This window comes from Pseudonaja textilis, chromosome 12 (genome assembly GCF_049901715.1).
Source record: "Pseudonaja textilis isolate UNSWEBS1 chromosome 12, rPseTex1.2, whole genome shotgun sequence".
NCBI classification, from domain to species: Eukaryota; Metazoa; Chordata; class Lepidosauria; order Squamata; family Elapidae; genus Pseudonaja; species Pseudonaja textilis.
The window spans coordinates 6,647,445-6,667,655 of NC_142001.1; the positions used below are offsets into that span (position 1 = coordinate 6,647,445).

At 44.7% G+C, this 20,211-nt stretch overlaps 1 protein-coding gene across 6 annotated transcripts in view; it reads right to left on the minus strand.

The window, feature by feature from the left end:
* Positions 1 to 5,048: 5,048 nt before the first annotated feature.
* The window catches only part of LOC113437870 (synaptotagmin-like protein 2), a 51,346-nt gene continuing 36,183 nt past the window's right edge, over positions 5,049 to 20,211 (minus strand). For 5 of the 6 annotated variants that reach the window (XM_087940920.1, XM_087940922.1, XM_087940923.1 and 2 more), the window contains 11 exons: positions 18,814 to 19,965; positions 15,452 to 15,550; positions 14,896 to 14,987; positions 13,525 to 13,626; positions 12,414 to 12,583; positions 11,218 to 11,320; positions 10,564 to 10,725; positions 10,372 to 10,450; positions 9,275 to 9,374; positions 8,418 to 8,623; positions 5,049 to 6,433 (listed from right to left, as the gene is read on the minus strand). In XM_087940920.1, coding sequence (XP_087797046.1) covers positions 6,288 to 6,433; positions 8,418 to 8,623; positions 9,275 to 9,374; positions 10,372 to 10,450; positions 10,564 to 10,725; positions 11,218 to 11,320; positions 12,414 to 12,583; positions 13,525 to 13,626; positions 14,896 to 14,987; positions 15,452 to 15,550; positions 18,814 to 19,965 — 2,411 coding nt within the window. In that variant the 3' untranslated portion in view covers positions 5,049 to 6,287. The remainder of the gene's footprint in view (positions 6,434 to 8,417; positions 8,624 to 9,274; positions 9,375 to 10,371; positions 10,451 to 10,563; positions 10,726 to 11,217; positions 11,321 to 12,413; positions 12,584 to 13,524; positions 13,627 to 14,895; positions 14,988 to 15,451; positions 15,551 to 18,813; positions 19,966 to 20,211) is intronic. The other variant, XM_087940925.1, reaches the window with a different exon arrangement.

Sequence of the window (20,211 nt, forward strand, 5' to 3'; positions counted from 1 at the left end):
CACCCCGCCCGGCCTGCCTCAGGTGTGGGGAGCGCAGGTGTGTGTGTGTAGGGGGGTCCCTCCCACCGTCCAAGCGCCGTCGCCCTGCCCGCAAAGCCCCGGGGACGCCCTCAGCAACGCCGCCCGGAGCCCCGCCGAGCCGCCGGGCCCGAGTCCCCGGCCGCTATACGGGTCGGCAGCCGGTCCGGGGAGCGGGACTCATGCTCCGGAGAAGGCGGGTCAGGCGGAGGCGCTTCCTTTTTGGGGAGGGGAGGGGAGGAGGGAGGGGGGGTGGCCGTCAAGGTCGTTCGGGCCGCTCCGGGGTCCGGGAGGAAGGGCGAGGCGGCTTCTCCGGGCGCGGCTTCCAGCCGAGGACCGAGGGCCACCTCTGCAGCCGGCGGCCTCCCGGAGATGCTCTAAAGATGGAGATGCAGGCGAGGGGAGGATGGCAGCGGCGGCGGCGGCGGCGGCGGCAGCAGCGAACCGTCTGACTCATCACTGCTGGCAGCAGCTGCCGCCGTTACCGTATTGCCCCTAAGAGAAGCTCCTCCGCCTTCTGGCCACCATGGCTTATACCGTCTGGTTTAGAAAAGAGCCGGCAGCGCGAATCAGGTTCTCTCTGCCACTACTACCACGACCCCACCCCCCCGGGGTCCCTTTGCCCCTCATTGGCAATCATGACCCCAAACTAGGAGGGGGTCTCCAACTGGAAGGCTTGTGGACTTCAGCTCCCAGAGTTCCTCGGACTTCAACTCTGAGGAACTCTGGGAGTTGAAGTCCACAAGTCTTGAAGTTGCTTAGGTTGGAGACCCACTGGTCCAAACCGAGAGATATCCCCCCCCCCCCCTCCAGAGTTGCTGTTCAGCAGGTTCTGACCAGTTCTGGGGAACCAGTAGTGGAAATTTTGAGTAGTTCAGAGAACTGGCAAATCCCGCCTCTGACTGGCCCCGCCAACCAATCTCTTCTCTGCCTCCCATCAAGTCCCAGCTGATTGGCTGGGTCTTCTTTGCTTGCCCTGCACAGGAGAATGGAGCTGGAAAGCAGGTTAGTGGGGTGGGGAGGGAAGGGGGATTTTGCAGTATCCTTTCCCCTGGAGGGGGTGGAAATGGAGGCTTTGCAGTATCCTTCCCCTGGCATGCCCACCAAGCTATGCCCACCAAGCCATGCCCACAGAACTGGCAGTAACCTGGTCTCAGCTGTGTGAGCTCAGAAGGGTGGTTTGTTAATCTTGGGTGAAGGTTCCCTGAATAGCAGAAGGTACCATCTCCCAAACCAGCTGGTGGCTCCATTTCATCGAGGATCATAGGCAGCAAGCAACTGACCGACTCTGGGCTGGTCCTGCATAAGCAGTTTTCCCTTGGTGGACATGTTACAATTGAGCATAGAACCTTCTGCGCACCAAATAAATTCTCTGTCACCGATCTAGAGCAGTGGTGGCTAAACTTTTTGGGCTCCTGTGCCAAAAATTGTGTGCGCGCTCATGTGTGCGTGCTCATGTGCTAGCACCCATTGTCTTATGCATTCGCCCCCCCACCCCCTGCGCATGCACATGCAATCTCCCCCCCACACACACCTGCACTGTGCCTCCCAGCTGATTTTCAGCCCGTTTGAGGCCTTTTTCAGCCTCCCAGAGGCTTGAGGACAGCTTCTGCAGCCTTTGCAGGCTGAAAAATAGGCCCATTCTATCGTATTACAGGAAGTGACAAAACTGGCCTATTTTCGGCCTGCAAAGGCTGCAGAAGCTGTCCTCAAGCCTCTGGGAGGCCGAAAATCAGTTATGAGGTGCACGCCTGCGCAGTGTGGGAAGCTTGCCTGCGACTCGTGTGCCCGCACAAATGGTTCTGCATGTCACCTGTGGCCCACATGCCATCGGTTTGCCATCACGGATTTAGAGTCTTCTCAGTCTTAGGTAGCTATTTTAGCCCTCCCTCTCTGCACCTGCATCTTCAAGTCAGCGTTGACTTCCGGTGAGAGCCTGGGCAACTGGTCCCTGCCGTTTTCTTGGCAAGATACCAGAAGGGGCTTGTCAGAACTTTCTTCCCAGGGCTGAGGGACTGGCTGGCCCAAAGTCACCCAGCTGGCTTTGTGCCCGAGACAAGACTAAAACTTAGGATCCCCTGGTTTCTTGCTGGCGCCTGAACCATCATACCAAACTGGCTCTGTACTTTGGTTCTAAGGTAGAGGGGAAACACTTAACTCTTCTCCCCACGGGTGTGGGACTAACTCTACTCCCTGCCTGGGAGCTCAGGCTGATTGATGCAAAGTGGAATTCAGCGTGATGTCAGCTGTTCCTGTTTTTATAGGGTACCACAGCGCCGTAAGACAAAGCAGAATTAATGTGTTATTTACTTACTGGGCATAGATGCAGCTCCAAGCATAAATTGCCTCTTTAGTGATCTGCATTCAGCTTTGCAGGGATGGTCTGCTCATACTCTTGAGAGATCCAGTATATGGCAGTGATGGCTGACCTTTCCCACATTGGGTGCCAAAAGTGCGCGCGCTTGCCTGCACCCATGATGCAATGCGTGCGCGATGCCCCCCTCCCCCTGTGCATGCACATACGACCCCCTGTACGTGGACACACACCTGTGCATGCATGCCCCCTGCACGCCTCTGCGCATGCATACACAATTCCCCCGCACGCTGTATACCCCCGTGCATGCATGCACATCCCCCATGTGCGAGTCTCTGCCCACGCATGCACAGCAGATACTTTACAATCAGCTGGCTGGCGGGGGGCCACGCACATGCACAGTGGGGCTCTTCTGGGCGACCTCTTGCATGCCTGCAGAAGTGGCTCTGCATGCCACTTCTGGCACACGTGTCATAGATTCTCCGTCACGGGTATATGGGGTTTGTATCAAGCCAACAGGTCTTTCCAGCCATAACCCCCATCCTTTGCTACTTGCTTCCCTTGGAAACAGGAAGAGGGGGTGTCAAAACTCTGAACACATTTGGTCTAGTGGTTAAGGTACCAGGCTAGAAATTGGGAGTTCTAGTTCTGTCCTAGGCATGAAAGCCAGCCGGGTAACTTTGGGTTAACCACCGGGTGACTTTGAATTCTAGTCCTGCATTAGGCACAAAAGTCAGCTGAGTGATTGTGGGTCAATACACTGGGAGAGTGGGAGTTCTAGTTCTTCCTTAGCCTTCTTTCATAGCCAGCTGGGTGACTTTGGGCCAGTCGCTCTCAACCCAACTCACCTCTCGGGGCTATTGTTGTGGGGAAAATATGTTGATAGGAAATGTGTGGAGGAAGGTGTGTTGACAGGTTTGCCACCTTGAATTATTTCTAAAAATAATAAAGGTGAGATATAAACAAACAACTAAATGACACGGTGTGGTACACATAAAAAGGAGGTAGGGCTTTGATTACAGTCACAGCCACTATCTTTCCTGTTGTTTCTGACTCTTCCCGCTCTCTCCAGAGAGAGCCCTTCTATTCAGAGACATGCCCTTTAAACCTCGGTTGGTAGCTGGTTAGGTTGGTCACTGTTTGGGGTTTACAGGACATGGTAGGTTTCATTTTGTCTCATTTCCCTTGGTTGAGGACCCCCTGTTTGCATTCCTTATTCCTTGCATAGCTTGCCATTTTATCTGGGCGTAAGTCTTACTAGACTGAACGGGCTTTGCACATAATTTCATTCTTAACTGTTCCACACAGTGGAGCTTTTATGCAAAGCTTTCTGAGGAACAATGGAGGGTGTGCACCACTACCTGGCAGATGATCAAAACTGCAACAATAAAGAAAAGGAAGGAATTGTTTTCACGCTGCGTGGTCAGTGCGTTTGTTACAAGTCGCTCTGTGACATTGGAGGTTGAAAAATCCTAGACCGAAGTCCACGCATCTTCAAGCTGCTAAGATTCGAGAAACATTTCTCCAGGGACTAGCCATGAAAGGAACAGTTAGCTTATCAGCCCCATTGCAGGTCAAGGAAAACCACGGTTAGCTTAGGAAGATTAGAAATAACAGAATAGAAGAGTTGGAAGGGACCTTGGAGGTCTTCTAGTCCAACCCCCTGCCCAAGCAGGAGACCCTTTACCATTTCAGACAAATGCCTGTCCAGTCTCTTTCTAAAAACCTCCCGTGATGGAGCACTCACAACTTACAGAGGCAAGCTGGTTCATTGCTCTCACCATTAGTTTAGATTTCTCCTTCATTCTAGGTTTTTTCTCTCCTTGGCTAGTTTCAATCTGTTGCTTTTTATCCCCCTTTCAGGTTCTTTGAAGAAAAGGTTGGGCCCCTTTTTTGTGACAACCCTTAAAATATTGGAAGACTGCTTTCACGTCACTTCATCCTTCTCACTAGACTAGAAATATCCAATCCTGCATCTGTTCTTCATATATTTTAGCCTCCAGCCACGTAATCATCTTTGTTGCTCTTCTCTGCACTCTTCCCAGAGTCTCAACAACTTCTTTATATTGTGGTGACCAGAACTGGATGCAGTATTCCGAGTGTGGTCTTAATAAGGCTTTGCAAATCCCAAAATTTTAAGGTTGCCCAATAAAATGCACCATGTTGGACTATACTACGTGGGCTCTCAAGATGTATTTCCTATTGGCAATGTTGATGCAGAAATGGGGACAAAAAAACCAATGTCCCTGGAAGGCATATATTGCATTATTTAAGGTTAATATTCTTTTTAACTTGTAACAATGTAATACATCCCTATTAAATATTGATGCTAGTCAGATTGCATATTAATGTTAAATTATAGCATCACCCGTTGATCTATTGCATTCCACAGAGCTTAATTTCAGTTAACTCAATTTAAATGAAGCAAAACATCGACTAAGAATTCACCGATGGGCTTTATGGTTATTCAGGAGGAAAATCCACAATCCAACTTTTAGGGATATAAGGATGTAAATTCTCAGAAAGATGGCCCACCTACTCAGTTGCAGCAAAAATCACCAAGACCCTTGTGTCAAAAGGTTGAATCATGGCAACTGGACCGATCTTTAACAAACCTTTAATAAAGATTAAGAAAGATTGGTCCAGTTGCCCTGAATCAACCATTGAACCCTTTTGGTCTGGATGATTGAATCTTTATTGACATACACCAAGACACTTTTGGCATCTTAAAGACTAGCACATTTATTATGGCATGACATTGTATGGACTTTAGTCCATTTCATCAAGATACATAAAGTAATATCCCAAGAACAGTGTTTTTTTTTAGATAACCACAGTTCACAAGGCTGGGTTGTAGGAGAGAGAGGAATAGTAAACAGCTTGAACTATTTTTTTAAGTGTGCTTAAAAGTAATGGCCAGCAGAGGCTGACCAGGCATTCATTAAAAAGAGTTTCCAGTTCACAACGAGCAGATTTATCACAGCCAATGCATTTTAAAAAAAACACAGCCTGATAAAATGCTACCTTTACCTTTGAAATCATCCTGAAAAGGAACGTTCTGATTTAAATTGCAAGTGGAAAGTTAAAATCCTTCTAAATAAAACTGAAGAGCCTACAAGTTCTGTTTTCCTCTCTGAGTTCCTCTATCACATACATCTTGTTATCCCTTCACTCACTTACCAAAAACCAAATGTCCACCAATTGCCAGAAGCTCTGACAGATGACTGGCTTGTTCTCTTGGGTTCCAAAGAGTTAGACGTGAAATCATAGGAGGGAGACCCTGACTGAATTTCAGAACAAGTTTCATAATAGTAAAGAGCAGCGGAAAGAATTATCAAGAGACCTCACCATCGTTGGAGCTGTCCAAGGTGAGGCTGGACAGCCATCTGCCAAGAACACTTCAATCTTGGTTCCTCCAATGAACAAGGTTGACCTAGAAGACCTTGAAGGGCTTGTTAATGTCCATGATTCCATTCAGATGCTTAAGATCATCACCTAGACAAGATCGCCTTCCTTAGGTTAGGATAAAGTCATTCATCTCCAACAATTTCATTTCATCCCAGTAGAGAGTTTTTAAGAGGTGCACGGTGCGTTTGTTGGTGGAGGCTTCTGCTACCCGCAACGTTTAGTTCAGTTTCTCATATGCAGAAAAGCAAAAAGCGATTGCATTATAATTTAACTCCCCCATTCTTTCATCTCCACCTCTTCAAGCCTTGCCTTTTGGCTCTGAAGTCAAAGAACATCTGCGCCACTGAGGTATGGTGTAGCTCTCCCATGTCTTATGAGTTAAAACGAGGTGTGACGCCAGCACCTTTCCTCTTGAAATCTTTCTTTGGCTCAGTGGCCTCCTTAATTTTTGGCCCCCTTGAAGTAGCTTTTGAATTCTTATGTACCTGACAACAAACCAAAGCTGGCCTCTGCGTGTTCTCCTTGCCACGTAGCTGAACCCCAAGTGTCACTTCAACTTGCTTTTCCCAGCCAAGGAGCGCAAGAGGAGTGAGCCTTCGATCCATTCATTGGGCGTTGACATCATTTCCTGCCAGAACGCTACTTCCTCTTGCGTGGAATCCATCCAGTCGACAGCAATTCCATAGCTGAAGCCTGTCCCAAAGCAAGAAGCAATAAAACACTTTAGAAAGGATGGTCCAGCATGCAAGTTCAACTCCCAAATGTTCCTCTTTGAGGGTCCAAACTAGGTAAGACCCCGTTTGTGTTCTGAGTCATGGAGGGATTTTGTGAAATAAACAAATTGCCATAGTAGTTGCAAAAGGGGCAGATGGTAGCTGGTTTGAATCCTTTACTCTTTCTCTTTTGCTAAACCAAATTAAGCTGCCTTAGTCTTCTATTTGCATTGGGGAAAAACCCAGCACTCCACATGGGTCAAAGTCACTGCTCAGCTGACGTACCAAATGAATGCCCCTTCCCCTCCACCCTTAAAAGAGTCTTGCCTGCCCATCTCCAGCCCTGCCCTAACCCTACGTCATTTCAAAATTTGCCACCAAAGTGTAATTTGTAATTTGACATAAGGTGAAAATTAAACTGATATTGAACTCATACAAACAAATTTAGTTGAAATGGGTTGGTTTGGTTTGGTTTGAGTTGGGTCTTCCACCACTAGTGGTGCCTCCAGCTTTTACCTCAGCTGAGTTTTGGGAACTGTGTCCTCCAGCATGATACTCCAGAGTGTAGCGGTAGCATTAGCACTTGGACTTATATACCGCTTTACAGTGCTTTACAGTCCTCTCTAAGCAGTTTACAGAGTCAGCCACTTGCCCCCAATAATTTGGTCCTCATTTTATGGATGGAAGGCTGAGTCAACCTTGAACATGGTGAGATTTGAGCTATCAAATTTCAGGAAGTCGACAGTCAGCAGAAGTAGACTGCAGTACTGCACTTTAACCACTGCGCCACCGTGGCTCATGCATAAGTGTGATGCAGTGGTTAATGCATTGGACAAGGAAAGGGAAAACCCAGGTTCTGGCCCATCCTCAGCTACAGGATCTCACTGAATGACTCTGGACCACTTATTCTGTTGTGAAGCTAAAATGAGATCCCTGTGCAACTGCTTTTAGGTTCTGGAGAACAAGTGGACTACAAAACCCAACAGTAATCAGGTAGAACTAACCTCAGCCTTCCATCTGAAAGGAATCCTGTGTTCTTTTGCTAAATGTCTGTGCTCTTAGTGCCTTCTATCACCGCTGATCATCTATCCCTATATAGCTTCTCACTGCAGAACTTTGGCCTGTTACCATTGCAAAATTATATTTTTCAATGGCAAAATTATATTTCTGGAAAGATGATCTCCTTCTCTCCTGGATTAGTTTTCATCCATTGTTTCTTGTCTTGCCTTCTAGTGGCAGCCCCTCTATCATGTCACTCCCATAGTCCTTCTTTTCACTACACTAGGCAAACCCAATTCCTGCAACCATTCTTCATAGGTTTTAGCCTCCAGCCCCCTAATCATCTCGGTTGCTCTTTTCTGCATTCTTCTCCACAGTATCTACAGCTTCTTTTTTTTCATAATATGGTGACCAAAACTGATGCAGTATTCTAAGTGTGGTTGTCAGTATTCCAGCAGTTATATCCCCCATTTAAAACATGAGTCTTGAGCCAAACTTCCAAAACTGAAAAAGGGTTTATTGGGAGTTAAACTGTCCGACACTGCCTGGCTGTGGCCGACTCTGAGACGCATCATTCATTGTTACCCTTGACCCTGGTTTTCCCTCCACCCCCTGGGTGTATCGTAATTCATATTCTCCAATGGGACACATCCATATCCAAGAGTATCAATCAGGCTCTCCAGTTAGAATTTTGCACGGCAGAAACTTCAGTCACCTAGTTACTATCTTTGAAAACATTTATGGAATGCAATTTTGGTTTTGCAAGCGGCTGCAACCACTCCCCCTTCCCTTTCTGTTGGCAACTCTAAAAAGACCAGAGAAATATTTCATGGGTTAACAGTGGTCTTACTAAGATTTTATAAAGTGGTGCTAATGCTTCACGGGATCTTGATCCTAACCCTGTTAAGGCAACTATCACGGGGGAATGAAACGAAACAAAAGCGACAGACACACCATGGACTTACCTGTGCCGAGTCCTAGTCGGATCCCTCCGAGAAAGTGATTGGTCAATTTTTCATGATCCCAGATCGTCAGTTCCACACAGGCATCCTTCAGATCCTCCGTGTGAAATCCGTCGTATACAATGGTGTGGTTGAAGACGGGGTTGGAGTCTCTCTTGATAATTCGGGTTTTTTGGTAACTTTTCTTGCTGGTGTCTGGGAGCACGTAGCTTTAAAAAAAAAGAAGAAGAAGCTGGCATTTTAGCTTTGGTGGAACACCCACAGTTTTCTCTTCAGGGGCTTCCTGATATTTAACAATTTTTTTTGCTGTTTCCAAAGTGCTGTAAGGCTCCTTTTGCAACAAGACTCCAGCAACATAATTATTAACCCTATATGTCAGTGATGGTGAACCTTTTTGTTGTGGTTTGCCGAAAGCCCATGCACGTGCCGGCACCCACAATGCAATGTGCCCTGTCCCCTGTGCATGCACGTGCAACACCCCCACCCTGCCGTCTTATCTGCACTGCGCATGCATGCGCCTCCCAGCTGATTTTCGTCCTGTTTGAGGCCGTTTTTGCCCTCCCAGAGGCTCGAGGAAAGCCTTTGCAGCCTTGGGAGGCTGAAAAACAGGCTCTTCCGGAAATTCCGGAAGTGCCTGCTTTCAGCCACCAGAGGGCCTCTGGAGTCTGGGGAAGGCCATTTTTGCCCTCCCAGAGGCTTGAGGAAAACCTCTGAGGAAGTTCTGGCCCATTCCAGCACTTCTGGTATTTCTTTGCTGGCTGGGGAATTCTGGGAGTTGAAGTCTGCCAGGCTTAAAATTGCCAAGGTTGGAGGCCCCCGAGTCGGAGGAAAGATCAGAACCCCACAAAGGGCACACCTACCATTTCACAAAGGAATCTACTCCAGAAGGGCGTAACTGTGGCAGATCTTTGGTATCCTTCACCCAGATGTGAACCTCTCCAGATGGGGGATTTTTGCGGCCTGCCATGATGCATCATGAACATGGAAAGCAAATAAGGAATACAAGGACATCCATAATTTAAAGGCTATTGCAATGCAGGTAATTGAATCTAACTCATTTCCCCCCCAGTCCACCTCCCTCCAGACTTTGAGGCATTTCAGGCCCTTGAATTTCCAGTCCACACGGCTATTGTTTGGGCGGAGGGGTGCGGTGGCCTAGTAGTGGAGCTCTCACTTCATAATCAGGAGGTTGTGAGTTCGATCCTAGGTAGCAGCAGATATTTCTCTCTCTGGGCACAATGGGAATGTGTCTACTGAACAAAACTCCACACTGGTGACAGGAAGGGTATCCGGCCAGCAAACACTCTGCTAGCTCCATTCCGTTGCCTAGACTCCACCCCGCAAGGGATTATGGGGTTGTTAATAGAATAGATGATGGCTGTTGTTTGGGTATAATGGGCCTCCCTATGTTCTCTATAAATGTTGACACTGAACATAACTGACAGTATCTACTCCAACTCCTTGTTCTCAGATAGAATCCAGAAGCTCCAGCTCTTTTACCCTTCTTATCTTGGGTTCACCTACTGAAATTATAAGAGCTTGTCGTACACACTCTCCCAATGCGACTGCAATACAGTGAGGGGCTTAGATCCTCACCAAATGTCTATAGAGCATCCATTTATTAGAAGACAAAGTGGTAAGGACAATTTCCGGCTACTTTCGGTCCACCAAGGCAGTTGTGGATACCTCCAAATTGTACATACATTTTTAAAAATTCGTAAAGAATGTCTCTGCGGTTTTGATAGGTCACAGAAGCATTTCTGGAAATAAAAACGGAGTTTCCCACATAGCCTATCAGCTTTCCATTTATTTATTTGCTTCTCTGAATAAAATAACGCTAGAAGAAGGGCCTCAGTTTGCTTAGCAGTACCACGAGCTCTATATTGTCTATTTCTGTTCCGATAATCTCCACTGGATTTCTGAAAACAATTGAGGTGAGGGGTTTGGGTTCTTTTACCTAGACTTCCTGGTGGCACGTATTTGATGGAAAGGTTCATCACCCCTCGATGGTCAACGCCGTTGATGGCGGAGAGGCTCTGGAAAAGAAAAGGCAACAAATAGCCAAAAAAAAAATCAGGAATGACCACAGATGGCTCAATCACCAAAGATCTCAACTTCTAAAGCAGAATATCAGCTGAGCTGCGCTTACCCGTGGTTTGAGCATGTACCAATTTAACTTATTGTTTCTCCAGTCCCAGCTCGCCAAGTCGATTTCCATTTCGCCTAAGAAACTGTTCCTTCCCAAGGGATCGTTGTGCCACACAGACAGGTTCAACTTTTGAATCAGCAAAACCATTTTCTGTATTTTATACTGGGGAGAAGGCGAGAGGAAAATGGGTACACTTAAAAGCCACCCGTGGCTTCATTTTGGGAAACACCTTAGAAATTAAGCCGTAAGACCCACGAATTGGGTATGGCTAGCTTAACGAAAAGGACCGGAGTGACATCATAGCAGTATTCCAGCATTTGAGGGGGTGCCACAAAGAAGAGGGGGGTCAACTCCAAAGCACCAGAGGGCAGGACAAGAAACAATGGACGGAAACTAATCAAGGAGAGAAGCAACTTGGAGTTGAGGAGAAACTTCCTTATAGTGAGAACAATTAAATAATGGAACAGCTTGTCTTCAGAAGTTGTGTATGCCCCAACAACTGGAGGTTTTTAAAGAGGAGATTAAACAGACATCTGTCCAAAGTGGGATAGGGTCTCCTCCTTGAGTGTGGGTGGGGGGAGGGGAATTGGACTAGAAGACCTCCAAGATTCCTGTTATTTTTAATCTCCCTAAGCCAACACTGGTTTTCCTTACCCGCAACACCTCGTTGTAAACGGGGCTGATTGTTCTTTTCTTCACTGATGTCTTTCTCTTGCCCATCCTTGCCTTATCTGGAAGCAGGTATGTTTTCACGTACCTGGAAAGAGATGTCCACTAAGTGAAAAATTCAACTGATCAGTTCTTGGATATCAACCAGAGATGATCTGGCTTCTGCATTCCGACGATTCGATGGGCTTGGGGACAACTCTGGACAAAAGCTATGATCGCTTATTTTTCTAATCTGAACGTTTCTGCTAAAGTCATTCAAAGTTTAAGAGGGCCAGATATGTTGGTGAAAAAACCAAGTGCCCGTCTTTAAGTTGTTGAAGCTGTTGTGTCCTCTGGAAGATGATTCCTTGCCAGATCATCCTTGCATGAGTTTTCTTGCCAAATCCATTAATTTCACCCAATACAGTCTAGGACAGCGGTGGCTAACCTTTTGGGGGCTCCTGTGCCAAAAATTGTGTGTGCGCTTGCGCATGCGTGCTTGCATGCCAGCACCCAGAAGGCAATGCGCGTGCCCTCCCCAACACCCCCTGCTCATGCGTGCGCAATCCCCTTCCCCCTTACCTGCACTGCACCTCCCTGCTGATTTTCAGCCTGTTTGAGGCCTTTTTCAGCTTTGAAATGGCCCTATTTTTCAGGCTGCAGAGGATTTCCTGAAGCCTGGGAGGCCGAAAAAGTCCTCAAACCAGCCCAAAATCAGCAGGGAGGTGCGCGCATGTGCGGTGAAGTAAGTTTGCCTGCAGCTTGCGTGCCGGCACAAATGGCTCTGCGTGCCACCTGTGGCACGCATGCCATAAGTTCAGCATCACGGGTCTAGGATAACTAGCTGCGGTCAACGCACCAACACCACACATCACTGCAGGGCATTTCAGTGTGGGACAGCTCAAGAGAGGGACAAGTGATTTGCAGAGGGCCTGGTTCTGCTTTCGGTTCAAGGTGCAAGTGGTGAGTTGGCCAGGATGAGTTGGCAGGGATGAGATGACTGGGCCAAGTGGGTCAGAGCAAGTTGGCTACAATGAGTTGTCCTGTTCTGTCCAGCAGAACTGAGATAGAAGTAAAATTCTTGGAGGATTCTCTGGCATCGGGATATTTCAAATCAGATTCCAGACAAACAAACAATGCTTAACAAAAAAAATCAGGACAGTAGATCATTGCTAAGACTTTAAAAAAACAACTTTACTTACGGATCTGTCCTTCCTTTCTTTTCATCCACAATTGCCAAGTCTTTGCACTGGGAAACAAAAATTTGGAATTCTTGGTTCTTCTCCTCATAATCCAAGGCAAACTGGACCAACCCCTGAGCATCGACACTCCCAAAATCGCCACTGTACACACTCAGGACACTGCCACTCACCTAGACAGAGGAGAAGACCATAACGATATCTTTGAGTACAACCCAGAAAGTTCACCAGATGTTTAGCAAGCCTTCATCATTTAAGCATACTATCTTGCTTCAATCAGAAGAGAAATGTTCTATCAAAGACTGAAATCTTGAATACATCTTGTTCAGAATTTGATAAAAAAAAATCTAAACTTTCTCAAATTCAAATTCAACCCTAACCTCTGAAAACTATGAGTTGCTGCCATTTTTGAAGTGAAGAGGGAAACTAATTGTGCAGAAAGATTCTTCGGATTGAATCAGCATCAGTTACATTCACAATAATTTGCCAGAAAAAGATACACACAGTGCATACATTTTAATGAACTTGCTTTCTCTTACTTAGACAGAATTTAATGTAAACTGCACTTGGCTTGGATCAACCCAACCAGGTCAATTAAACCAAGAGCTCATGAACTATGGCACAGATTCTGCTCTAGAGATCCACAAGTAGAATCATGGAAAGTAAGGGTTGGAAGCAGTCTTGCAGATCATCTGGTCTAGCGCAATAATAACCGGAAGATATCCCATCTCTTTTGGTTAAAACTTCAGGCACAAAGAAGAAAGAATTACATACAATTCTAATCTGAAAAATCAGTAACCAGTAAAATCAGTAATTCGTAATGCAACTACTGTGCGTCCTCAACTTACAATCACAACTGAGCCCAAAATTTATGTTGTGAAGTGAGAAATTTGTTAGGTGAGTTTTGACATTTAAGACTATGACATTTCACCAATGTCTCAGAGAGGATCTCAAGAAGCTTTCAAATAACCATGGTGGTAACATTTAAGACTATGACATTTCACCAATGTATCAGAGAGGATCTCAAGAAGCTTTCAAATAACCATGGTGGTGAGAGGAGGGTGGAAAAGAATTAGAATAATTCTAATGCAGAAGCAACATTTCAAAAACCTACCGAAGAAACAGACGCCATGTCAGAGGAATGACTGCCCACGCTTGATGTCTTCTTCTGCCTGTTGAACTGGAAGCTGATTTCTGAGGCTGTGTCTGATTCTGTCTGCAAAGCACATCAAAAGAGGCTTTAAGTCTGGCACCAGATAAAATTTACAGCCATATGAAGATGGACCTTCAACAGAGCTACAAAGTGACATTACTTTTGGGCTGCATCAGCACTTCAAAAAACCAAACTGGTCCTTTGGCAGAACTTTCTGATCAATGAATCAGCCCTTGTTTCTCCTCACACGGATTTCAATATCACATGATCCCACGGTCTGGATTATCTGAGCCAGTGGTGAAATGCTACGGGTTCGGCCTGGTTCAACTGATCTGGTAGCAAAAAAATGTTCCTCTGAACTGGTAGTAAAAAAAAAACTCCGACGATCACCTGAGAGGAAAAAAAAAGAGAAAAGCGCAGGGTTGGCCTTCCCACCTCTGCAATTTTCTCTTCTTTCTCCTCTCAGCGGATTGGCATGGCAGAGCCTCAGCTGGTGTGTGGAAAGGTGTACATGCCTGCACGAAGGGCATGATCACCGAACCGATAGGGAAACTGGCAGAATCCCTCCACTGATCTGGACCCTGGCTTCTGATGGGTGGGCCCCACATCTTGCTTTTAAGAAGCACCCAGAGATCTCACTTCAATCCAGAAAATCAACATGAGGCAACTGTTGAAACTGACTGGGAAAAAGGAGACTGGGGGTTCAAATCCACCTTCAGCCACGACTTCGATCTAATCCCCTCAATTTGCCTACCTCACAAACTGTCCCTCTGTGGATTAAATTGGAGATCCAGGAGGAAAGATATGTTATTGGTTATGAGGATGATGGTAAAAGACATCTACCAGGACAACAATAAAAGTAATAAAATATCCTCAATCTGTCTCCGATCTATCCAGCTATACCATTGTTCCCCTACCTTATCAAATATTGAAGATTCCTTATCCTTTAAACTCAGCATTAATTTATCCACTTCAGCACAGTTCATAACTTTTTGTATAACCAGGTGTTCCTCTACAGGTGTATATGGATGTTTCCAACACTGGGTAAAGGTAATCCTGGCAGCAGTCAGTATGTGTAAAAATAAGTATTTTGTACTCTTTATATGTATTTTTTTTTGAAGACAGATTAAGGATAAGTAATTATTAAATATAGAATATAGATAGAATAAGAATATATTTATGCACAAATTAATATTTGTAAATGTCGCACAATTGATTGTTACACGATAAGCACCACAAACAGCTGTTATTGAATTATATCTCTTTTATGTTTTTAATGTAATAAAATTCAATAAAGTTTAATTTAAAAAAAGTAATAAAATATCAACCTACCTCAGAGAGGAGGAAAGGAGAGGATCTACTGAGTTCTTTAGCTCTTTCAGGCTCAAGATACTGATGACTCAGCACCTGAGGCTTGGTGTACGCTAGGAACAAAAATAGATGTGCTTTTAAGGTTCTCCCTTGCTAAGTTGCAAGGTTAATAAGATACTGCTTGCACGAAGCACCTCTCCAGAAATGACAAAAATATAATAATTCCCCAAAGGCCAAAATCACTGGATGGGTGGGGGAGAGAAAGATATTGGCTGAGAATGCTGGGAGTTGTAGTCTTCCACCCCTCCCCAGGCAGGCACTTTTCAGGTTTGTAAAAATTCTATCCAAGGCACCGCAACAAATGGCTTTGAGCAGGCAGCAGCTGTTTAATTTTGTGCGTTTCCTTCCCCCCACCCACAACCATGAGAGACTTTAGGGCAGCATCTTCAAAGCATAAGGGGAAAAAAAACAAGGAAGGAATAAGTAGCTATTGATTGCATCTTTCTCTTTAGATTTGTCTTCCTCTAGTGGTTAAGTCCAAACTCCCCCGCTTCTAGATTGGGGCACTACTACTTACTTTCAGTGGTTGTGTAAAGGTTGACCATGCTTTTTGCAAGTTTGCAGCCGTTGGTGCGTCTTATTTTCTTGAAAACGGGGGCAGGAGGGATGCCTCCTTCTGGAACACATGGAAATCCATTGGCTGGTGTCAAACAATGGCAGACATCACAACTTCCAAAACTGAACTAATTGTGTTTAAAGCTATTCACGGAAGGGTCCAAAAACCAAGGTGACAACCACATCCAGGGAGTCCTTGCGTTATGACTGTCACGCAGCTTGCCCTTCAGTCTAAATTGCTGAGACCCTGACTGGGGTATGGGGAGGGGGGCGGTGTTTGACCATCAGAATTAGGAATTTGGGTCGTACGTGCCCACCCAGGCGGAACCATGAGAACGTTGATGGCTAAGCAACTTGTTGGAGCTTGAGGACTACTTCTACATGCAACGAAAGCTTCACTCCTTTGTTACACGTGTTCCAAGCATTAAAAAGGGGAGTGACTTTGACTACATGAACACGGATGTCACCTTGATATTTCTAACCCCATCCTCCTTCTCTTCTCATCGTGGATTTGAGGGTTAGGATTAGAGATTTTGGTTGATGGACCCATAATATGTGTACCCAACTAGATTTATACTTTGGAGTTTCCGTCCCCGCCTCAGGCTTTGACCACTGACCCAACATCCAACTGTCATTTGTAAATGGGGAAGGGATTTTGAGGATTGGTTGTTGTTGTTTTTTGATTGATGGAGGTGAAGACCTCAAAGAGGAACTAGCCGTACCAAAACAAGGAGTGCAGGCTTTAGATTGAACTTTCAGAAGAAAAAAGATTGATACTTCAACCTCTGAAATGAATAGAATAATAAGGGGACGGAATGGAATAGAAATAGAATAGAATAGACCTTGGAGGTCTTCTAGTCCAACCCCCTGCTTAGGAAGGAAACCCTAGACCATTTTAGACAAAAGGTTATCCAATCTCTTCTTAAAAACTTCCAGTGTTGGAACTTTCACAGCTTCTGGAGCAAGCAGTTCCACTGGTTAATTGTTCTCCCTCTCAGGAAATCTCTCCTTAATTTCAGGTTGCTTAATCCCCTTGATTAGTTTCCATCCGTTGCTTCTTGTCCTGCCTTCTGGTGTTTAGGAGAATAGCTTGACTCCCTCTTCTTTGGGGCAGCCCCTCAGATATTGGAACACTGCTATCATGTCTCCCCTGGTCCTTCTTTTCACTAGACCAGACATATCCAATTCCAGCAACCGGTCTTTACATGGTTTAGCTTCCTGTCTCCAATTTGGGCTTGGAATGCTATTGTAAATAACATTAGGACAGCATTATTCACACACGTAAAAGTACAGGCAGCCCTCAATTTACAACCATTCCTTTAATGACTGTTGTAGTTACAACAGCACTGTAAAAAGTGACTTATGACTACTTTCTCACTTACGACCATTGTAGCATCCCAGGGGTCACATGGTCAGAATTTGGATGCATGTATTTATGAAGGTTGCAGGATCCCAGGGTCATGTGATCATCTTTTGCAACTTCTGACAAGCAGAGTCCGTGGGGAAGCCAGATTCACTTAAAATTGTGCTACTCACTTAACGACTGTAGTGTTTTACTTAACAACGGTGGCAAGAAAGGTGATAATATGGGAGCAAAACTCACGTAACAGATTAGCAAAGGAAATTTGGGGTTCAGTTGTGGTAGAAGTGGAAAATGGCCTACATGAATTTTAAACTACAGGGAGCTGGAAGAAATTAAGTTTCTTGGTTATCTCAGCCCAGATCAGTCTACATGTCCTTTCTCTAATGCAATCGCATAACAACAACCCAAAGCAAAACAGAAGAGTGGTTGTGTATTGATGTGTTTCCAGAGCCAAAGTCTGGTTGATATTGCTGGTGGATATCCCCTTGGAGAACAACAGCAATCCATGAAAATTATATACACAAACCCTAATTACTTTATGATGGCTACTAATGTAATTCCAACCATTAACGAGACTTGAAAGCTACTCCAGAGAGTTCTGTGTTCAGATAATTTTTTTTACTGCCAACTGTAACTGAGCACAAAGTGGTTTTTGAAATACTCTGAATTTCTGGGCAGAAACCTAGGGAGGTTGTTTTCTAAAAATTCACCACTCATTTCTCACTAATGGGACTCTTTCTTGGTGTTGATAGTTATGGAAAAAGGTCCACTACTGATGCATTGGGAATATGGTGAGAGGATTGTTAAGATGTTGATACAATTCTTGGCCATCCTATAATACTATCTAGGACATTCCCAGACATCCTCTCCTCACCCCTCTGACATGTTATTGTTCCTTGAAAACATTTTTTAAAAGCAAGTTTTCCTTCCTCATATTCAATTAAGACCGGCAGGGAAAAAATGAGAAGAATTTCTCTGTTCTGCTGGAATGCAATCAAAGTTAATGATTTTATCCACTGTTGCTGCTATGAAAAAGTTATGCTGCTTTGGAGAGACAATTGGGTAAGCAGCTCGCATTTTCTTGAGTTGAATTCAACCATCAAACTTTCTGACAAAACGATGTGAGCTTTTGTCTGTTGCAACAAAATGATATTAGCATTTTCTGGATGGCTAGAGATGTGTAGTGGTTATTAATACCTAGATATTTTGCTAATACCTACAAATATTAAATATAATTCTACATTAAAAACAATATTAATCCACACTGCTTATTAAAATTAACAGGAGGAGGAGATGAAGGAGGAGAAGAGATACAGAAGAGAAGGAGGAGATGAAGGAGAAGGAGGAAGAGAGAGATAAGGAAGAGGAGGAGAAGATTAAGGAGAAGGAGGAAGAGGAGGAGAAGGAGAAAAGGAAGCAACAGCAGCAGCAGAAAGGAACACTGAGTATTTTTAATAGTTCATTTTTGTGTGTCTTGTAAACCATCCTGAATTCTTATGTGTATGCAGGGTTATGCTTGAATGTTAATTGGTGTACCAGGCTGACATTCTCAAATGGAAAGGGAAAGGATAAACTAGGGTGAACAAAAAATTTGATTTGCTTTATATTTCTTTGATATTCAATATAGTTGCTACCCTTTTTTTCCAGTCATATAGTTAACAATTTTCCTTTCTGCCATATAAAAAACATTGCAATTTGGTACTATTTTGAGGGAATTGTAAGGGATCAACTCCAAATAATGAGGGAATGCATAAAGTTCTACATATCAAATGGTTTAAACAAGGACAAACATATTATTGAGTAGATAAATAATTGCATGACGTATGAATCACTCTGTGTGTGTGTGTGTGTGTGTGTGTGTGTGTGTGTGTGGGTTTGTATACTTCTACAGTATATCTTTATATGTGTATATAAATCTACTAGCCAATGCAATTATTTATTTAAGTAGGAAACGTCAGTACCTGAAAGCACATAATTATCCACTTCTCGAGTATCTTGATTTTCATCATCCACTTCATTTTCTGGAAGGTCCTCCGTAAAACTACAGAATTCAGCTTCATGTAGGATCTCATTTGTTTCCAGATTGTCCAAATCAGGACATTTTCCTACAACATCAACCCCTGGATCCATCTCTTCTGACAGTACAGATTCGATCAAGATCTGAACCCTTCCTGCCAAGGGGTCCATCTTGCGTTTGCTTTCTTCAATCATGACAAACTCATCAGCAGGAATCTCTGGCTCATAAATGACCCCTGCCTGTTCTTTGATGGGCATCTCTATTTTGACCGAAGGTACCCAAACAGGTAATTTCGATCTCTTGGTGGAACGCTGGACTTTCCTTTCTTCTTCCACTGAAGACTGCTTCCCATTACCCTCACTTAGATGGTTCCGACTTCCCATTGAGACTTTGCGTCTGCCATAGGACAATCTGGGGATGTAGGAGCCTGATCCTTTCCTTGGTGGGCTGGTATAAACAGACTCATCTTCACTGGAAGATAAGGTCAATGATCTGTTGTGGACGATTCTGATTTTAGGGTTCATGTTGGAACTAAGCTTGTCATAACTGGTCTGGCCTTGATTGGACTGGGCCAAGAGAGACTGGTTCAGTCTGGATGGTTTCCCATTGACCTCTATGGGGTTGGCTTTGTCCACTGATTTTTCCACTGTATCATCAGTCAAAAGAGACTCACCTCCTTTCTCCCAAAAGTTTTTCAAGTTTTTGAAGTGTGCATGGTCAACACCAATTTCCTCATCCTTGGTATTGACTGATGAAATGATAATGCGATTGGCATCTGGTTTCTGTGGGGGATCATTTTCCTCTCCTACAGATGGAAATTTGAAACCCTTGAAGACTTGTGTCTTCTCTGAACCCAGCCCAGATTTCTTAGCTCCATCATTGTTGGTGAAGTTGGGAGAGGATAATGATTTGCTTGATTTTCTGTTAACTGGTATCCTGCTAGGTGGGTTGACTTCTCTTTGCAAAGCTGACTGAAATTCTCCAAGTTCTTTAACACCGTCAGGGATATCTTCCACAACTTTAGGAACATAATCTCCCACTGAGTAAGAGAACTCATCAAGAAGCTGGGTGGAGCTACCTGGCGAGAGTTCATACCCTACAGGAAAAAGACAAAAGAAAACAAATGACTTTCCAGAACTGAGTTCACAGACCCATTAGTCCAAATACAGGCCCTGCGCGCATCACTATCCATCACTTCCCAGAACCGTAGGAATTTTAGAAGGTGAAGACCAACATATCTGGACACCATCATTATGGGGAAACTCCCAGTGATAAGTGTTCAGCAAACATGGTACCCATCCATCTAAAATGAATTATTGCTTATATCACCAAAGGATAACAG